Raw genomic sequence first — 16,742 nt, forward strand, 5'->3', positions numbered from 1 at the left:
CCTTTCAGCATTATGTAGTGACCTTCCTTATCTTCCGTGATGGTTTTTACATTGATATTTATTTTATCAGAGATTAATATGGCTACTCCTGCTTTAATTTTAAGATAGTTTTGGAAACATCAATTGATAAGTGACTACTATACCACTATTAGAAGCTGCTCAAGATGACTTCTGTAAGAGTTAAATGGCACCAATATGATAAGAGGAGCTCTGGTAGCTCCATGGTGACAGCATTCCTTGGACAGTAAAAGGTCTGACTGTGTGATAAAGATATAGCAGATTGTTCCCATAAAGATTTTCAGTCTCAGAAACCCTACTGGTTTCTACTTCTACTCTGCCCTACCCGGTGAGTCAAAATGGCAGTGGGTAACTCTGGAAGAGAATTCTTATGTGTATAGATGACTGGCATAGAAGTTCTAAAATAAAATTTTCTTTCCAGTTTTTAGGAAGCAAATTTTTTAGGATCCCCCACTCCTTTTAAAATAAGATATAGATTTGCCCCTCTGGCAGTTAGTCACTTGTTTCTTCAGCTGTCAGTAAATAATTACATCTATCTTCGTGATGAAAGTGAAATTGTAAGTCCCCAAGAGTGGTTAGGGTTACATCTTACTTATCTTATGACCCAGCATCTTTACCAGCCCTTTATAGAATAGAGGATGTGCGTTATAAAGGCTGCCAGGCTGTGGTTGAATTGAAAGCTGATTTCATTGTTATTATCATTAATTTTATTGAAAATTTACAGAGATTTTGAATTTCCATTCATTCATTGTTGTACTTCGTTCTTCTCTTTGAAAACTAATAGAAAAGTTCTTTCATTACTATTCAATCCCTCCCCCCCACCCAAGTCCACTCCACTATGCAGCCTTCGTTCTGGATTCCTGTCATGACAATAATACCTAATCATATATACTTTTTAAACAGTTCTCTCTCTCATCTGTTTCAAAGAAGTATGCATAATTTATCCCATATTTCTCAGTCTCTCTCCCAACCCCTATGTCAGTCCCGTTCTAGAATAGTGCCACTATTCAGTATTTATCCTTTTGTGACTGAGATATTTCACTCAGCATAATGTCCTCCAGGGTCATCCATTTTGCATAATATTGCATGAGTTCCTACTTTTCCAATGCAGCGTAGGATCCCATTGTGTGAATATACCACAGCTTCTCTATCCATTCATTTGTTGATGGGCTCTTAAATTGTTTCCAACTCCTTGCTATTGTGAACAAAGCCATGATAAACATGGGTGTGCATGTATCTGCTTGGGTGGCAGCTATGGTCTCTTTGGGGTATATTCCAAGTAATGGAATTGCTGGGTCAAACGATATTTCCTATTTGCAACTTTTTGAGAAAGCGCCATACTGCCTTCCATAGTGGCTATACCATTTTACACTCCCAGCAACAGTGAAGTGAATAAGGGTTCCAGTTTCTCCACAACCTCACCAGCATTTGTTGTTTGCTGTTCTGTTAAATTTTGCTATTCTAACTGGGATGAGATGAAATCTCAGAGTTGTTTGAAAGCTGATTTCTAAAACGTTCTTAGTTTCAAACCTGAATCGAGACAAAGCCCTGTTTACTGTGACCTGTGTACTGAGGTTTATATGTCTGGACCAGAGACTCAGGAACAAGAGTCAGCCCTTAGAAATTATTTCAGGACTGCAGCCACTTGGCCAGCCACTCCTTTCTCTGTGCCTCAGAAAATGAAGACATAGTTATTTTAGCATCAATTGAGAAGGAGAAGTGGTTAGAAAATAATAAAGTGAGTATTGGAACCATTTTTAAAAAATCTCAGTTGTTTTCTACTAATCATGAAAAGATGAGAATTGCACTACATCATAACCTAAATAGCAAAATAGCTTTTTTTTTTCACTTCCAGGGAGAGGGACATGTTATGTGGAATCTGAAGCTGGTACGATTTTGGCACCACTTGAAAGAAAACCAATACGAAATGATAAATATGACATTTCTAGGAGGGGCTAGTAGGGTGGGGAGCCTCAGTCATTTAGCTTCCCAATAAATCCCCCTTTCACTGTTCACATCCCCTGCACTAGCATATGCACAAAGTGAAAGTACTTCATCTTCATTGGCCAACATCTCTCATTACATCTTGGGGAACTGCTTTTAAAATTATTCCGTAGAAAGGGATGACTAATTATCATCATCTGTGTCTGTTTCCTAATAACTGTATCCACAAAGCAATACAAACCACCACACAGAGCAAAAGAATGTGCCAACCATTCAAGAAATTGCAGATATTACCCAATTGTAATTCTCCTGCAAAATAACTTGAAAAAAAGCCAGACACAAAGAACAGATGTATGTTATTCATTATATGAAGTACAGAAAAACCTCAAACTAACCTTAAAAAAAAACCACCCAAATGCTCTGCCAGCAGCTGGTGAATCCTAGCCACTGAACTTTCAGTCACTGGTGGTGTTGTTGTGTACCATTAGGTAGAAACTGACCCACAGCTGAGCCTCCTGAAGGTTTTCAGAGGCAGTAAATCAGAGATTGCCCATCTTTCTTCCATGGAGTAACTGGTGGATTCGAACCACGTGCCTTTGTGTTGGCAGTGCAGCTCCTTACCATCAGAACTCACTTTCAGTCACTGTTGTTGTTATTGTTATTGTTACTGTTGACGAAAATTGCTGTCAAGTCGAGCACAACTCATAATGACCCTATGAACAAAAGACCTGAAGCCTTTCTATGACTATCCTTTCTCCAAGTTCATATTTTCCAGAGGCATGTTGTTTAGGAAGTGGATGCCACTCCTGCTTCCAAATCACTAGTCCTATCAACTACACACTAAACCACGAAGGCTATCTTCAGGCTATTCTAACCCACTACCACTGAGCCCATTTCAAAATCATAATGACCATTCATTGAGTTGCCAAAGCAGCGAAGCTCTGAGGAAGGAAGAAAAGAAAAAATCCGGTTTTTCCTATCGAGTGACTGCTAGCCTTCAGTTAGCATTCCAGAAGCCTGATATGTTACACACAGACCACCAGGGATTCATTCCAAACCAGTATGGGTGACTGTGAATCAAAGTAGTGTTTTCCTCGGGGATAATGGAGATCACAGAGGGAGAAGCTGGCCAGCTCTTGTTTTGCAATCTATATACTAGTTTTATACAGTGGGTTCAGTTTGTGAATATTTGCAAAGCCAAATGTGAGGTGTTGTGCCACTGATCTAAAAGTCAGAAGTTCAAATCCACCAGTCAGAAGGACATTCTCCTCCCATAAAGATTTACAGCTTTGAAAAACCAGTGACAGGTTACCAGACATTGGAGCTGATCTGAGAGATTTGGGCTTTAACCACTTACTGCATTTGTATTTTTCTGTATATATATTATACTTTCTTTCTGTGTTGGTTGTGGGAAGGCTCCAGATTGTCTTTGGCTGGCTGGAAGCCTCTTGCTGGGAACCAACAAGAGCCTGGTGTGTGGGCCTGTGGCCTTTTAAAATTTCATCTGGTTATCATTGTTTTTTAAATAAGCACTCCTAAGTGGTACAGCACTTTTCTGTTCTTTTTCTGTATTGAGGTAACTTGGGATTGCTGTGATACTGAACGCTGAGCCGGTGATCTGTCAAGTGTCATAATGGTTACCCATGGTTGACAATAAGTATCTGGTTTGCTAACAGATAAAGACAGGCTTTGAAGCAGAAGTGGCATCCACTTCCTAAACATGCCTGTGGAAACTCTATAACTTAGAAAAAGGACAATAGTTAAAGAACAAGGTTAAAGTCTTTTGTTTATAGGGTCAGTACTAGATGGCACTTAACAACAACAATGTATATTCCCAAGCCCTTGTCTTCCATTTTGGACTTTCATTGGCTGGACTCTACGATGGTGCTCGTGTTTTGGTTGAGGACTGGTATGGATTATTTCATTGTTTAAGCCTCTCATTTAAAGTCAACAAGACCTCCAGGAGGACACTTGCATTTAAGGCCAGGCCCTTGTCACCATTTTGGAGACTGGATAAAGTGACTGGACTCTGTAAGATGGGCTCTCTGTTTTGGTGAGGGTCATTGTGGAATGCTTGATTGTTTTTTTGTTTTGTTTTGTTTATTATTAAATCATCTTGTTTACAGCCAACAAAACCTCCTGGAGGGTCCCTATATTTAATGTTAGGTCTGAGGTATTATAGTTTAATCCTTTGCTACTATAGTTTGGAGGAACCGTTTTCTAAATTGTACAGCACTCTTCTGTCAATTTGCTGTGCTGAGGTAATCTGGGTTTGTTGTGATATTGAACCTTGTACCATTGGGGTCTCAAATGCCATATTGGCTGCCTATGGTGGACAGTGTTTGGTGGAGCTCCCAGTTTTTAATACAATTTGGGCAACAGGAGTGGCTTCCATTTCCTAAACCACATGTATTTGAAAACTATGAACTTGGAGAAATGACAGTTACAGAAAGGCCTCAAGTCTGTTGTTCATGGAGTCGCTATGAGTTGTGTGCAACTCAATGACAACAACAACATAATACTTTAATGAAAAGTTAGATGAATAATAATAATAATTCAACTGAGAAAGCTTGTAGTACCTGGGCACAAAGATGTAAAATTTTTTTTCCTTCTAGATGAAGTTGGGTAGTATAAATACTAAGACACTTGACTGTTAATGGAAAGGTTGGAGGTTCAAGTACACCCAAAATGGCATGGAAGAAAGTTTGACAATTTACTTCCAAAAAAGTCAGCCTTTGAAAATGCTGTAGTATATATAGTACTGTTCTATTCTGAGACACAATATCATCACAAATAAGAATCAATTTTACAGCAATCGGTTTGACTGGTCAACATTGCAAGCCTTGGTAGAAACCCTCTGTATAAATCAATTAACATTTTTAGTGGGGAAACTCTTAAAGTCTTATATGAAATCTCTTCTCATCTTCACAGTGCCATTGCCAATGTTACCAAGATACAGACAATGGATGCCCTGAATGACACATTGGAGAAGGTAAGTCATGGAGAAGGTAACACGTGCACCCAAACACACATGCTACTCTAAGTCAGCATTTACCAGTGTATCAGCTTGGGTGGGCAAAGGACCTGAGGACTGCTGGGGTAACTTTTGATGTCCTTGTGAAAGAATCTGTTCCCAATCAGAGGAACATAGAAATTGTTCCTTTCAAATTCCCAAAATATCCATTGAATAAATAATTTCAACAGTAATAGAGAAAAGAAAGTGAGACTCATGCTGCCTTCATGTTGCCATCCCAAATATTTTTTAGAACATTAGCATTTTTTCATAAAAGGCAGCATGTGTGTTGGAAATTTGTCAGTTTTTTAACCTTCCTTGTATCGTGATGTTGTTATGTGCTGTTGAGTTGACTAAGATTCATAGCCACCTTATGCATGATAGTTCTGAACCCTGCTCCATTCTGAGCCAATCTCACTGTCTGTGACACACCTGTCCTCATTACCCTAGTTATTGTGTTAGTCCATCTTACCCAGAGTCTTCCCCTCCTGCACCATCCGTCCACTCTTCCAAGCATGATATCCTTCTCCAAAGACCGGTACCTCCTGGCTACATACTCAAAATATGTGAGACAAAATCTTGAAATCCTTGCTCCCAAGGAGCAGCATGGTTTCACACTCTAAATATTTGTTAGTTCTCTTGGAAGTCCATGGTATGTTCAACACTTTTTATCCAGCACCAAAACTCAAAGGTATCAATTCTTATGTCATCCTTAATCATTATCCAGCTCTCTGATGCATAGCAAGTAATTACGAACACCATGGCCTGCATCAGGTGCACCTTATTCTCTAGACTGACATCCTTGCTCTTTATTACTCTGGCGAGGTCCCTGAGTACCTTGATATCCTGACTGCTGGTATCAAACTTGTTGACTGTGGATCCTAGCAAGCTAAAATTATTAACAATCTCAATCTCTTCTCCATCTATCATAATGCCACCAACAGGCCCAGTGGTGAGAATCTTCATTTTCTTGATGTTGAGCTTAAATCCATTTTGTAAACTACGGTCCTTGACCTTCTGCAGCAAATGCTTCAGGTCCTCCTCAGTTTCAGCAGGCAAGGTTGTGTCATCTGCATAACATAGGTTGTTGAATCTTCCTCCAATCCTGATGCCACATTCCTCTTCATAAAGTCCAGCCTCCCATATGATCTGTTCTGCATACTGATTGAAAAGGTTTGAAGACATGACACATCCCCGACACACTCCTGATTTTGAAATATGCGGTGTTTCCCTGCTCTGTTCTGACTACTGCTTCCAGGTCCAAGTATAGGTTTCATATGAGCACAATTGTTTGGGGATTCCCACTTTCCTCAAAGTTATCCAAAATTTGTTGCTATCCACGCAGTCAAATGCCTTTGCATAGTCAACAAAACACAGATAGACATCCTCTGGTACTCTCAGCTTTCAGCTGAGATCCATCTGACATTGACAACGATGTCCCTAGTACTATGGCTTCTTCTAAATACAGTTTGTATTTCCTTGCATCATCATTCTCATAAAGAAACACTATATTTGAGGCAAGGGTGGTGGAGAGTTGCCCAGTTTAGGAATGAATGAAGACTGAATATGAAGTAGGTTTATAGAACAAAATCTGTTTGCAAAGGTGATTGACCATTGTAATTTTTACTTAAATTTTCTGATTTTTTTTCCTTAGAAACCCAAGTGGTAAAGTCATTTTTTTAAAAAGTTCTGGTGGCACAATGATTAAGTGCTTAGTTACTAATCACAAAGTTGATGGTTTGAACCCACCCAGAATTTCTTTGAGAGAAAGCCTTGGTGATCTGTTTCTGTAAATATTAAAACAGGCAAAACCAAATAGCTGCTGTTAGTGACCCTGAAGAACAGAGCAGAACTGTCCATAGAATTCCCAAGTGGCTTAATCTGTGTGGAAACAGATTACTACCTCTTTCTCATACGGAACTGCTGGTGAGAGGACCCTCCAACCTTCTAGTTAGCACCTGAGCACTTACCCACTACGCCACCAGGACTCTATAAAAATTGTAGCTTAGAAAACCCTACAGGATAGTTCTACTCTGTCTTGTGGACCACTATAAAACTCAAATTGTTTGTTTTGGTTTTAAATTGTATAGTTTCACTGAGAACAGTATGCAGTTCAAATCCACCAGTTGCTCCAGGGGAGAAAGATGGCAATCTCCTCCCATGAAATTTACTGCCTCTGAAAACTCAGGGGTCAGTAATGGTTTGGTTTTGACTCAATGGTAAATAACGGCAATAAGTTACACTGAGTGACAGCCCTCATTCCACTTCTCAGAGGCAGTGTCTTCATATTCAAGTAGAGGAAGAACCACTCTTTCTGCTGCTCCCACATTTATTGAAGGCACAGGACTAGGTGTCCTTCGTAGAAGGAAGTCTTGCTGCCACTGCTTAAATTGGGCCTGAGGATCATCTGTTCAGCCTCTGAAGGATATTAGAGCAGAGACTGTGTAGTGGGCCTTCTGAAGCCCCCACTGGGCACTTACAATTGTGTGACCTCGGACAGATGACTCCACCTGAGTCTCACAATCCTCATTTGTCAAATGGAGATGAGTACAGTACATACTGCAGAGGGTTATTGTGCAGAATAAATTAGCTCTGAGAACCTTGTCTGCTGCAGAGTAACTTATATGTCCTATTTCTTAGGGATTTTGCTTTTATGACTCTGAGATGAAAAGAAATGTTGACAATCCAAAATAGTAAAATTCAGAAGAGTACCCTGATTTTAGGCTGTAACTGCATTGCCCTCTATTGTAGGGCTCAGTTCACCACTCAGATGGGTTGTAACAAGGGCCTGTGTGATTCTTGCTCTCCTGGTTCCAGAAGAAGGGCTCTAATCAAGTATAGACACAAGCTGTTCCCCTCCATCTCTTCTTATCTTTCTTGCCAACTGAATGCTTCTTCCTTAGAGGACAAGAAAAGGCTCACAGCTGTAAGTGGAACTGGATAGAATAGGTCTGTTCCCTTAAGACATATGTTAACTCAAAAGAAAAGGTTTTAAAGAAAGGGTTAAAAAGTTGATTATGTACAATGGAGTTCTACTCTTCCCATACATGGAGTGACCATGAGTCAAAAGTGGCTTGAAGACAGCTAACAACAACGTTGTGCCCTAGGCATGATGTGAGTCCTACATGTTGTGGTTAAGTGCTATAGGGTCTATTTTTCAAGAATATCGACCCCACATGACAGTGGAATTGCTCCAGATGGTTTTGTTGGCTGTAATCTTCATGGAAGCAGAACAACAGGCCTTTCTCCCATTAGACTGCTGCAGGCGTGCAATCCACCAGTCTTTCAGTTACAGCTGAGCACTTAATGATCTGTACTCCCAGGGATCCTTGTATACGGCATACAGCAGTTCTTCCTCTTTTAGTTAAAATTATTATTCCCTTATTTCTAAGAGTTAATAAATAATCTGTCCCTCCAAAAGCAACAACTGTAGTAGTAGATTATATCTAGAAACTGTGAGGAAAATAGAGATGGTATGCAGTTGTCATTTTTTTTAACAGTGACTGTACCTGTGTCCTTGAACAGGTTCTTTCACTTTTCTATAACTCTTTTTCTTCATTTCTAAAATAGGAATGCTATTATCAGTATCTATTTCAAGAAGAATGTCATGTGAGTAAAAAAATATGCAAAGTGTTTAGCATGGAGGCAGACATACTCATCCCTCTGTCAGTGCTGACTGCCACTCCTACAAGACATCATGGGGAACCTAGAAAAAGGAGAAAAGACTTACATCAGAAAGAAACTGCAAGGGTAGCAAAACTGACTACTTCAGATATGGAACTTCATGGGATTTACATGCTTTCCTATAGCTAAGAGTCTCTATAGAATTCATATTCAATTGGACTTATATTAAAATTTTATAATGATCAACCACACAACAACAACAACAAAAAATTCAAACCCTTTGCTATTGACTTGCTTTTAACTCTTAGGGACCCTCTAGGGTATGTGTAAGATTTCCAGGCTGCAAACCTGTTCAGAAGCAGATTATCACATCATTCTCCTACGGAGAAGCTGGTGGACTCAAACCACTAGGTGAAGAGCAGAGGTATTTAAAAAAAAAAAAACAGATTGTCTGAGATCAGTGGTTGGCATAATTCGATGTGGGTGGAGTACTACAAAAAGATGCAAGGGGAATTTAGAGGGTTGAAGAAAAGATTCTGTCTCTTAATTGTGGCAATAGTTATAAAATTATCACTTGTCAAGTCTTGTACACTGAAAATAAGGTAAACTTTGTTATTGTTGTCATTGTGTCAACTACAACTCAAAATGACCCTATGAACAACCATGCTAACCATATCTAAACTATTCCTCCCCTATCCTGCACTCTCCTTACACTTTCCAAGAATGCTAAAGCTCACTGTTACAGTCATTGTGTCAATCTATCTTGTTGGGGGTCTTCTTCTCTTCCTCTGGCCCTCCACCTTGCCCGGTAACATTTATTTTTCTAATGACCAATTCCTCATGACAACATGTTCAAAATATGTGAGAGTAAATTTCACCATACTTACTTCTGAAGAGCACACTGATTACTCTTCCTCCAACACAAATTTGTTCTTTTGGTTATCCAATAATCTTTGACAACACCACAATTCAAAGGGATCAATTTTTCAGTCTTCCTAATTCATTGTCCAACTTTCAGATGCCTAGGAAACAAATAAAAAAAGTATGACTTCGATCAGGTGCATTTTAGTCTTTAAACTGACATTATTGCCCTTTAGCACTTTAGAAAGGTCTTTGACAATAGATTTTCCCAATATTTTTTTCTTTCTTGACTGCTAATAGAATATTTAAAGTTTATTATTTGTAAATTGCACTTTAATTTTTAAAAAGTAAAAGAAAAAAACAAACTTTTGTGTAAATTGTATTAACTAATATAAAATATATTGGAATATAATTCTTTGCCGATAAATATTCACCAGGCTACCATGGTTCTCCTCACAATATATGTTCACACAAAGACAATATAAAACTAATAAAAAAACTATAGTCACAGAATCAAGGATCACAGCCAGTATGTTTATCAGCTTTATCCATGCCCTCACCTGGCATTACTTCCAGACCCACGAAGCCATATTAATTCATATGCCCATTTTAAGATATCTCTTATTATTCAAAGGAAGTCCAAACAGGGTGTTCCTTGGAGACAAAGCTGGTGAAACTTTGCCTCATATATTTTGGCATGTTGTTAGTAGGGGCCAGTTCTCAGAGAAGGACATTGTGCTTGGAAAAGTGGAGGATCAGCATAAAAGAGGAAGACCTTCAATACGATGGATTGACACACAGTAACTGTAACAATGGGCTCATGTTATAGGAGATACTGAAGATGGCAAAGGATAGGGCAGGTTTCAAATTCATTATTCATAGAGTTTCTATGTTGTTAAAAAAAAACAAAAACAAAGGCCACATGGGGATGGCCATATCTTATCCTTATCAACTTCATGAAGGGGAATTGTCCCTGTCGACAGCATCAATAACACCAAACAAATTGCCATGAGATCATACATGTCCCTCATGCTCCCATACCTCTTTCCACTCATCTCAACACTAATCGTACTGTTTTGGTGGGTTCATCATCTGATGTGATAGCTCACAGACCACACAGAACCATATTGAGGAAGTCAAAAGGTTATAATCCAGATTAAGAACAGAATACTATGAAGACAGCTCCCTAACTACACTCAAATACCTCAACATTGAGCCTCATGGCTTCAGGTCAGTGTTCCCAAATTCTCAGTCCTGCCAATATTGGCTTCCCCCACCCTCAAGGTCCCATCTCACATCAGGTCTCCAGTTCGGCCATAGATGTTGCTGCCATAGGTGTACCTGGAATAGGAAGGGCATCCTACATTGTCTTGCTTTCTCTTCAGTGGTGCCATAAGACCTCTGTGACTAGAGCTGTTCAATTTACAGGTGAGACTAACCAATCCCCTTATAGATTGTTGAGACTGGCCAGTTCTCTTGTGGAATGTTAGATAGCCAATCCCCTTGTGGATAGGCTAACATGTCCCATTCACATATTCCCACCCATCTGCATAACAAAGTCAAATAATGACTAGTAAAAGTCATATTTAAAGATAAACTCCACAGTTGTAGTTGACTCAATAGCATCTAACAACAAAAACATTTTTTACACTGTAATTCTTTATCCAGCACTCCTTCCACTTCCTGTCCAAACAATTAAAGACTTCTTGCTGCTTAGTGTCAGACCCTATGTCATTATATTCCAGTGAAAACAGTGTCATATGGTCTCAAAACCTCTCTAAGCTAAATATCCAAGAGATAGAGTCTTAGGTTAAGGAATACCTAATACTTAGACATCATTCATTCTTTTAGAAGTCACATAGCTCCTCTGACATTTATGGTTATTCATTTACTTAATTTCTTTTTCAAGGCAGGAGATGAGAGAGAATGATACCACCAAACATATTAATTCTCTGGATAGTCATGGAAGTTAAATTTGGCAAGAGTTGTGAAGATTCTTACAGAGCATCCAGTTAAAACATTAAAACAAGGCTGGGTTCTGGTCTGGAGAGGAGTTGGAATGTTTATGCCTAGTTAAAGTTGAACCCACTTTTCAAGTTTCCAGAAGGGTCAGAACAGAGTCAGAAAGATGTATGTGAAATGAGATCCAGGGGGAGGGAAAGCTATCAGAAGCATCTGCAAATTTTAAAAGGTTTCTCTTGTTCTGCAGATTAACATCACCGTAGGAGTATCCTTGAATTTCATTGACTGGAGCTAAATGTTTTGTTTTAAGCACTTTGTGTAACAGGGTGTGGAAATTTAAGTGCTAACATTCAAGTTGGAAGTTAATGCCCAGAAAGATGAATGGAAGAGCTGCCAGTAGGCTAATACTCCTACTTCAGACTAAAAAACAAAACCTGCAGTTGATTTCTTTGCATGTAGGATTTCTTTCTCAGCTCCAATTGTAAGGACCTATGTCATACTTTTCTAGCTTTTTCTCAAAACTGAAAATATAGCGCCTAGGGTCACAGTTACCTAAGCTGAAGACAAATTCTGAGTGGGGTTCTATTGATCTGCTTTTCATGTTCAAACCCGCTGCCTTGTAAAGGATCCCCAGCCAGGTAGAATCCAGACATATTTCTGGCCCTGAATTTTCCCCCATCTATCTTTTAACTTAGTCTCTTATCTTAACCTAGATTCTCTCTTACCCTAATGAATCAGCGAAGACATATCTTTCATTCTGCAAACCGTATCAATTTATAAAAACCTGGTGAAAAATCCAGAAATTCCCCCAAATTAAAACACCTGACTGACTAAAACATAGATATTTGTAGCCTGGAAAGATATTCCCACTTAGTTCTGGTTTAGATTTAAAAAGAGAATAATCCTGTCACCATTAATATAAAACCTATAACAATAAATTTGAGTATTTAAGTACTAGAATATCAAGTGTTTAGGAGTTGATAATTTAATTTCTTTGTTTCATCAGTGCAGATGGAAGACAATAGTCCGAAAACAGTAATTTCTCTCTACTTAGAGTTTCAAAATCCTTCATCATTTGGGACACTCAACAAAGGAGGGTGGGAGATTTGAGAATGAGAACTTAATAGTTCTGTTATCTTTTTTCTAACCTTTTCTATTTAAAACGTGCTCTGCTGGCTTTGGGAGCTCTGTTAGCCTAAGTGGATAAGAAGTTGTGCTGCCAACCCAAAGCGGGAAGGTTAAATACACCAGATGATCTGCAGAGAGCAATTTGCCACCTCTGAAAACCCTTAGAAGAATCCACCAACCTTGCAACTAATAACTAAGTATAAATAGTTTGCATTACCCAGGAACATATGAGTAACTTACTTTAAAACCAAGGGGGAGAAATATACTCTCCTCCTGTGCAATATTCAGCCTCTGCAAACCTACTGGAGAGTCAGCTATGCATCAATTCTGTCTCGATGGTCCTCAATGGTTCAGGGTATGTGTATATAAACTGACCCACAAAGCCTGCCCACTTGTAGCGTACTAATTTTGGACTGTTTCTCTAAAGCTATTATCTTCGCTAGAGTTCTTTGCACTTTTTTCTAAATCTTGTCTAATTTCTTCCCCCACCCCAACTTTTCCAGACTCATTCACAGATGACCAAGATGCCCCAAGGGCTGACTTGGTGTCCAAAACATTCGAACTCCTGGCATTCCTCTCTTGACACATAGTTGAGCATCATTTTCAGAATTTTACTTAAGTATCTTAGTTAAGATATATCCCATAATATTTGTGGAAATCACCCTGTTGCTGTGGTGGTGGTGCTGGTAGTAGTAGCAGCAGTGTTCTGCTGTTACTGTTGTTGTTGTATTGGTGGCCATCTAGTCATTTCCCACTCATGGTGACCACATGTGAGCAGAATAGAACTGCTTACATGGACCTTCAAATCTGTGACGTTTCAGAAAGAGATTATCAGGGCTTTCTTCACAAGTGCCTCTGGGTGGGTTTGAACCACCAGCCTTACAGCTAGTGGTTGAGAATCTTATTATTTGTATCACCCAGGGCAGGGATCCTCAAGATGAACAAATAAAGGACTTGTGAGAATCAAGCAATGCATGTGTTTTAACACCATTCTTCTCTCCTCCTTTCTTTCTCAACTCCACCCATCACCTTGGTCAGAACAATCAACATGTGATTTATCCCTTCCAGTCCCAAATTGTCAACTTGACCCACCTCATTTTGGCTAATTGCCCAGATTTCTTATATCAGCATTACATGTTTGTTTTCTTTCTCACTCACCTTTACCTTAAACAGTCTACCCAATCATTCTTCCTAATTGCTGCCCTGGAATGTGGTTTAAAGCTAACCTGAAATAATCCATCTGTCTTGGTGGAGATTGAAGATACCAACTCTGGAAGCAAACTACTAAAGTTAGTGACCTCTTAAGTCTCCTTTTTGTTCTCGAAAGAAAGAAAGAAAGAAAGAAAGAAAGAAAGAAAGAAAGAAAGAAAGAAAAACCACTCTGCTCTTAACACAATATAAATGCAGATTATATGGCCAATGATAATTGATAATGAAAAAAAATTTAAGACACTAGCTCTTTTTTCAGACTTAAAGGCAAAATTTATGACCAAGCCCTCAATTACATTTCTTCTGTTCTAAAAAAAATGCCCACAGAGACAATTCTTGGACTTATTAATTACATAACTTACATCTACTCATAGTAAAAAGACTAGAAAAATACTGATAAGAAAAAGACTACCAATCATGTATAAATCTTTCCCTCCAGAGATTATCATTAGCACTTTAGCATATATTCATCTAGTATGTTTAATTATCTAAGCCTAAGAAGAAAGAATATTCTGGAGTCCAGTTTTACATGAAAGAGCTTGGGCTGGACTGGGACATTTGAGAAGAGAGCTATCTAAAGCACATCTATTTTCCCTGGCTTAGAAGAGTCCAAACAGGCCATAAAACTATGTGATGTTTGGGGTCAAGAACAGTTTATCTCTCCTGTTATTTAATTTGAGTGTCAAGACAAAGTGTCTAAGTTCAGCAGAGATAAGTTACATTCTGGTGGGCAGAGGCATTCTTTATTTGCTGGATAATGAAGATGCACTTTACAATGTATTGGTGAGTTTGGAAAGCAAGCACTGGAATGGATCCAAAAGGTGCAAATTCTCCTAGAAAAACTACATTGGTATGCTGGCAACATCAGGCTGACCTTGATCAAAATTCTTTAAAGTATCTTATTTCCTCTTGAAATTACTCTTATTTTCAAGAAGTCGCAACATGTATTAATTATTAAATCGATTTAAGCAAATTTCCTCATGTATATTTGTACCAAGAAGCAGGGCTATTTTCCATGGTTCAAACAAATAATGCCAACTTAACTTCTTTCAGAGGTTGGGTATTTTGGGGGTTTTTTTCCCGTCTTTTGACAATTTAAGAGTTCTTTTTGGATTTGTTTTGGTTTGGGTTTTTGTTGTTATTGTTTTTTTGGTTGGGTTTTTTTTTTTTCCTTATCAGAATTTTCTCTGGCATCCCCATAGCTAATTATCCAAATTTGCAAATAATTGCTTGTATTACTGATACTTGATGCAGATGCACCTATTCCTACCTCCAAAAATATAGCTTTGCAGTAAAGATCTGTTTCAGGAGATGGAAAATTTGGCAGTGGGGACTGGTGTTGATTGTACAGAATGAGCAGTGCAGTTGGCATCACTAAAATGTTATCTTTCCCCCTACAATGTTAAGAAATTAAATGTTAGACCGAAACATTTCATTTTCGCTTTTTCCAAAACATATAATCTGCAAATAAATGTTCTCAATATTCTTTCACATGTCATGTTGTTGTCAGGTACGTCAAGTGGAGTATAACTCATAGTCACCCTATGAACAAAAGATCAAAACATTGCCCTGTCCTGTGCCATTCACCATCTGATATACTGAAGCTCATTTATTGTAGTCACTGTGTCAATCCATCCTGTTAAGAGTCCTTCTCTCTTTCTCTAAGCCTCTAACTTTCCCAAATATGATGCCCTTGTCCAAAAACTGGCCCCTCTTGACAACATGCCCAAAGTATGTGAGACAAAATTTCACCATCCTTGCATGAAAGGAGCAAGCTGCTTGCACTTACTCTAAGACATACTTGTTTATTCTTTTCACAGTTAATGGACTATTCCAGTAGTCTTCTACAACACTACCTTTCAAATTGTATGTAGTACATAATTTTTAAAATGAAAGAAAACAGGTTAATGCAAACAGCCCTTAGTCTAAGGCTGGGAAAGGCATAGAATGAAGACCTCCTAGCATCCTCCTAGCATAGAAATAAACAAAATTGTTAAATTCCTCTAATTAACTGTTTGTGTTCTACTACCTTAATTTTTCATGACCAAATGTCCAATGTGCTTGTTTTTTCTTTCCTTTTCACTTTTAGCTCAGCCATAAATTCCCAGTAAAAGTGCATATGGCACATCAAAAACCCAGACCTGCCCTGGAGAAGGTCGCTCCACTAAAAAGGATCTACATTATTCAGCAGCCTCGAAAATGTTAAGCCGAGACATAAAACACAGCCGTCTGGCCAACTGCCTCAAATATCTGACAGCTTAGCAGAAAGGACCAAAATTTTCCACAGCTTTTAGTGCACTCGATTGGTAAATAAAACCCTTTTGTACTATCCCTTTTGACTATAGATAATAAAACATTCATAATTATAAATCTGTCGTGTTCCTATACCTCTCTTTTGGTCTGGATCAGGATTCCTGTGACATTTGCATATGTAATTCTGTGGACTAAACAGAGAATCTAAACTCCCTGCTATTCAAGCCCATCTCCTGAAGTTCTGTCCACACTGGGTTCTCTGTTGAGGCACAGCTTACAGAGCAACACACTGAGTTTTTGCCAAGGCCAACATTCTGTATAAACATAAGCAGTGACTCTCCCCAGGGTACTTGTCTTAAGATGTTTCTGTCTTCATTTGAGGTGGCATATCTCATCCAGTTCCTTACATAATTTGTTGTGAAGGTTTGGTGGGGAAAATTAAAAATACAATTTTTGTTTTGTTTTTTTACAATTTTTTTTAGGAACCATTTCTCTTTGACAAAGCAGTTAAGGCTAGTAGAATTATTGCTTCAGTAGATCAGCTCAGGACCTCCAAAAAAAAAAAACCCAAAAAAAACTAATGCTCTAGTACTGAGAGGTCATAATACAATAGGGCATTGTGAATAGTGTTGACACTAGTTTTTTTTCTATAATTATATTTTATTAATTTTCATAAACATTTACAGAGATTTTGGGTTTCCATTCATTCACCGCTGCACCATTCTCTCTA

At 38.5% G+C, this 16,742-nt stretch overlaps 1 protein-coding gene across 1 annotated transcript in view; it reads left to right on the plus strand.

Moving 5' to 3' along the window:
- LOC102864515 (death-associated protein-like 1-like) overlaps nucleotides 1-16,133 on the plus strand; it is a 43,958-nt gene extending 27,825 nt beyond the window's left edge. The window contains exons 3-4 of the mRNA XM_006880799.1: nucleotides 4,894-4,954; nucleotides 15,849-16,133. Of these exons, the coding sequence (XP_006880861.1) occupies nucleotides 4,894-4,954; nucleotides 15,849-15,965 (178 nt within the window). The 3' untranslated portion in view covers nucleotides 15,966-16,133. The remainder of the gene's footprint in view (nucleotides 1-4,893; nucleotides 4,955-15,848) is intronic.
- Nucleotides 16,134-16,742: the final 609 nt, after the last annotated feature.

Source organism: Elephantulus edwardii, unplaced genomic scaffold (genome assembly GCF_000299155.1).
Source record: "Elephantulus edwardii isolate Elephantulus edwardi_28Jun2011 unplaced genomic scaffold, EleEdw1.0 scaffold00010, whole genome shotgun sequence".
In the NCBI taxonomy this organism is placed as follows: domain Eukaryota; kingdom Metazoa; phylum Chordata; class Mammalia; order Macroscelidea; family Macroscelididae; genus Elephantulus; species Elephantulus edwardii.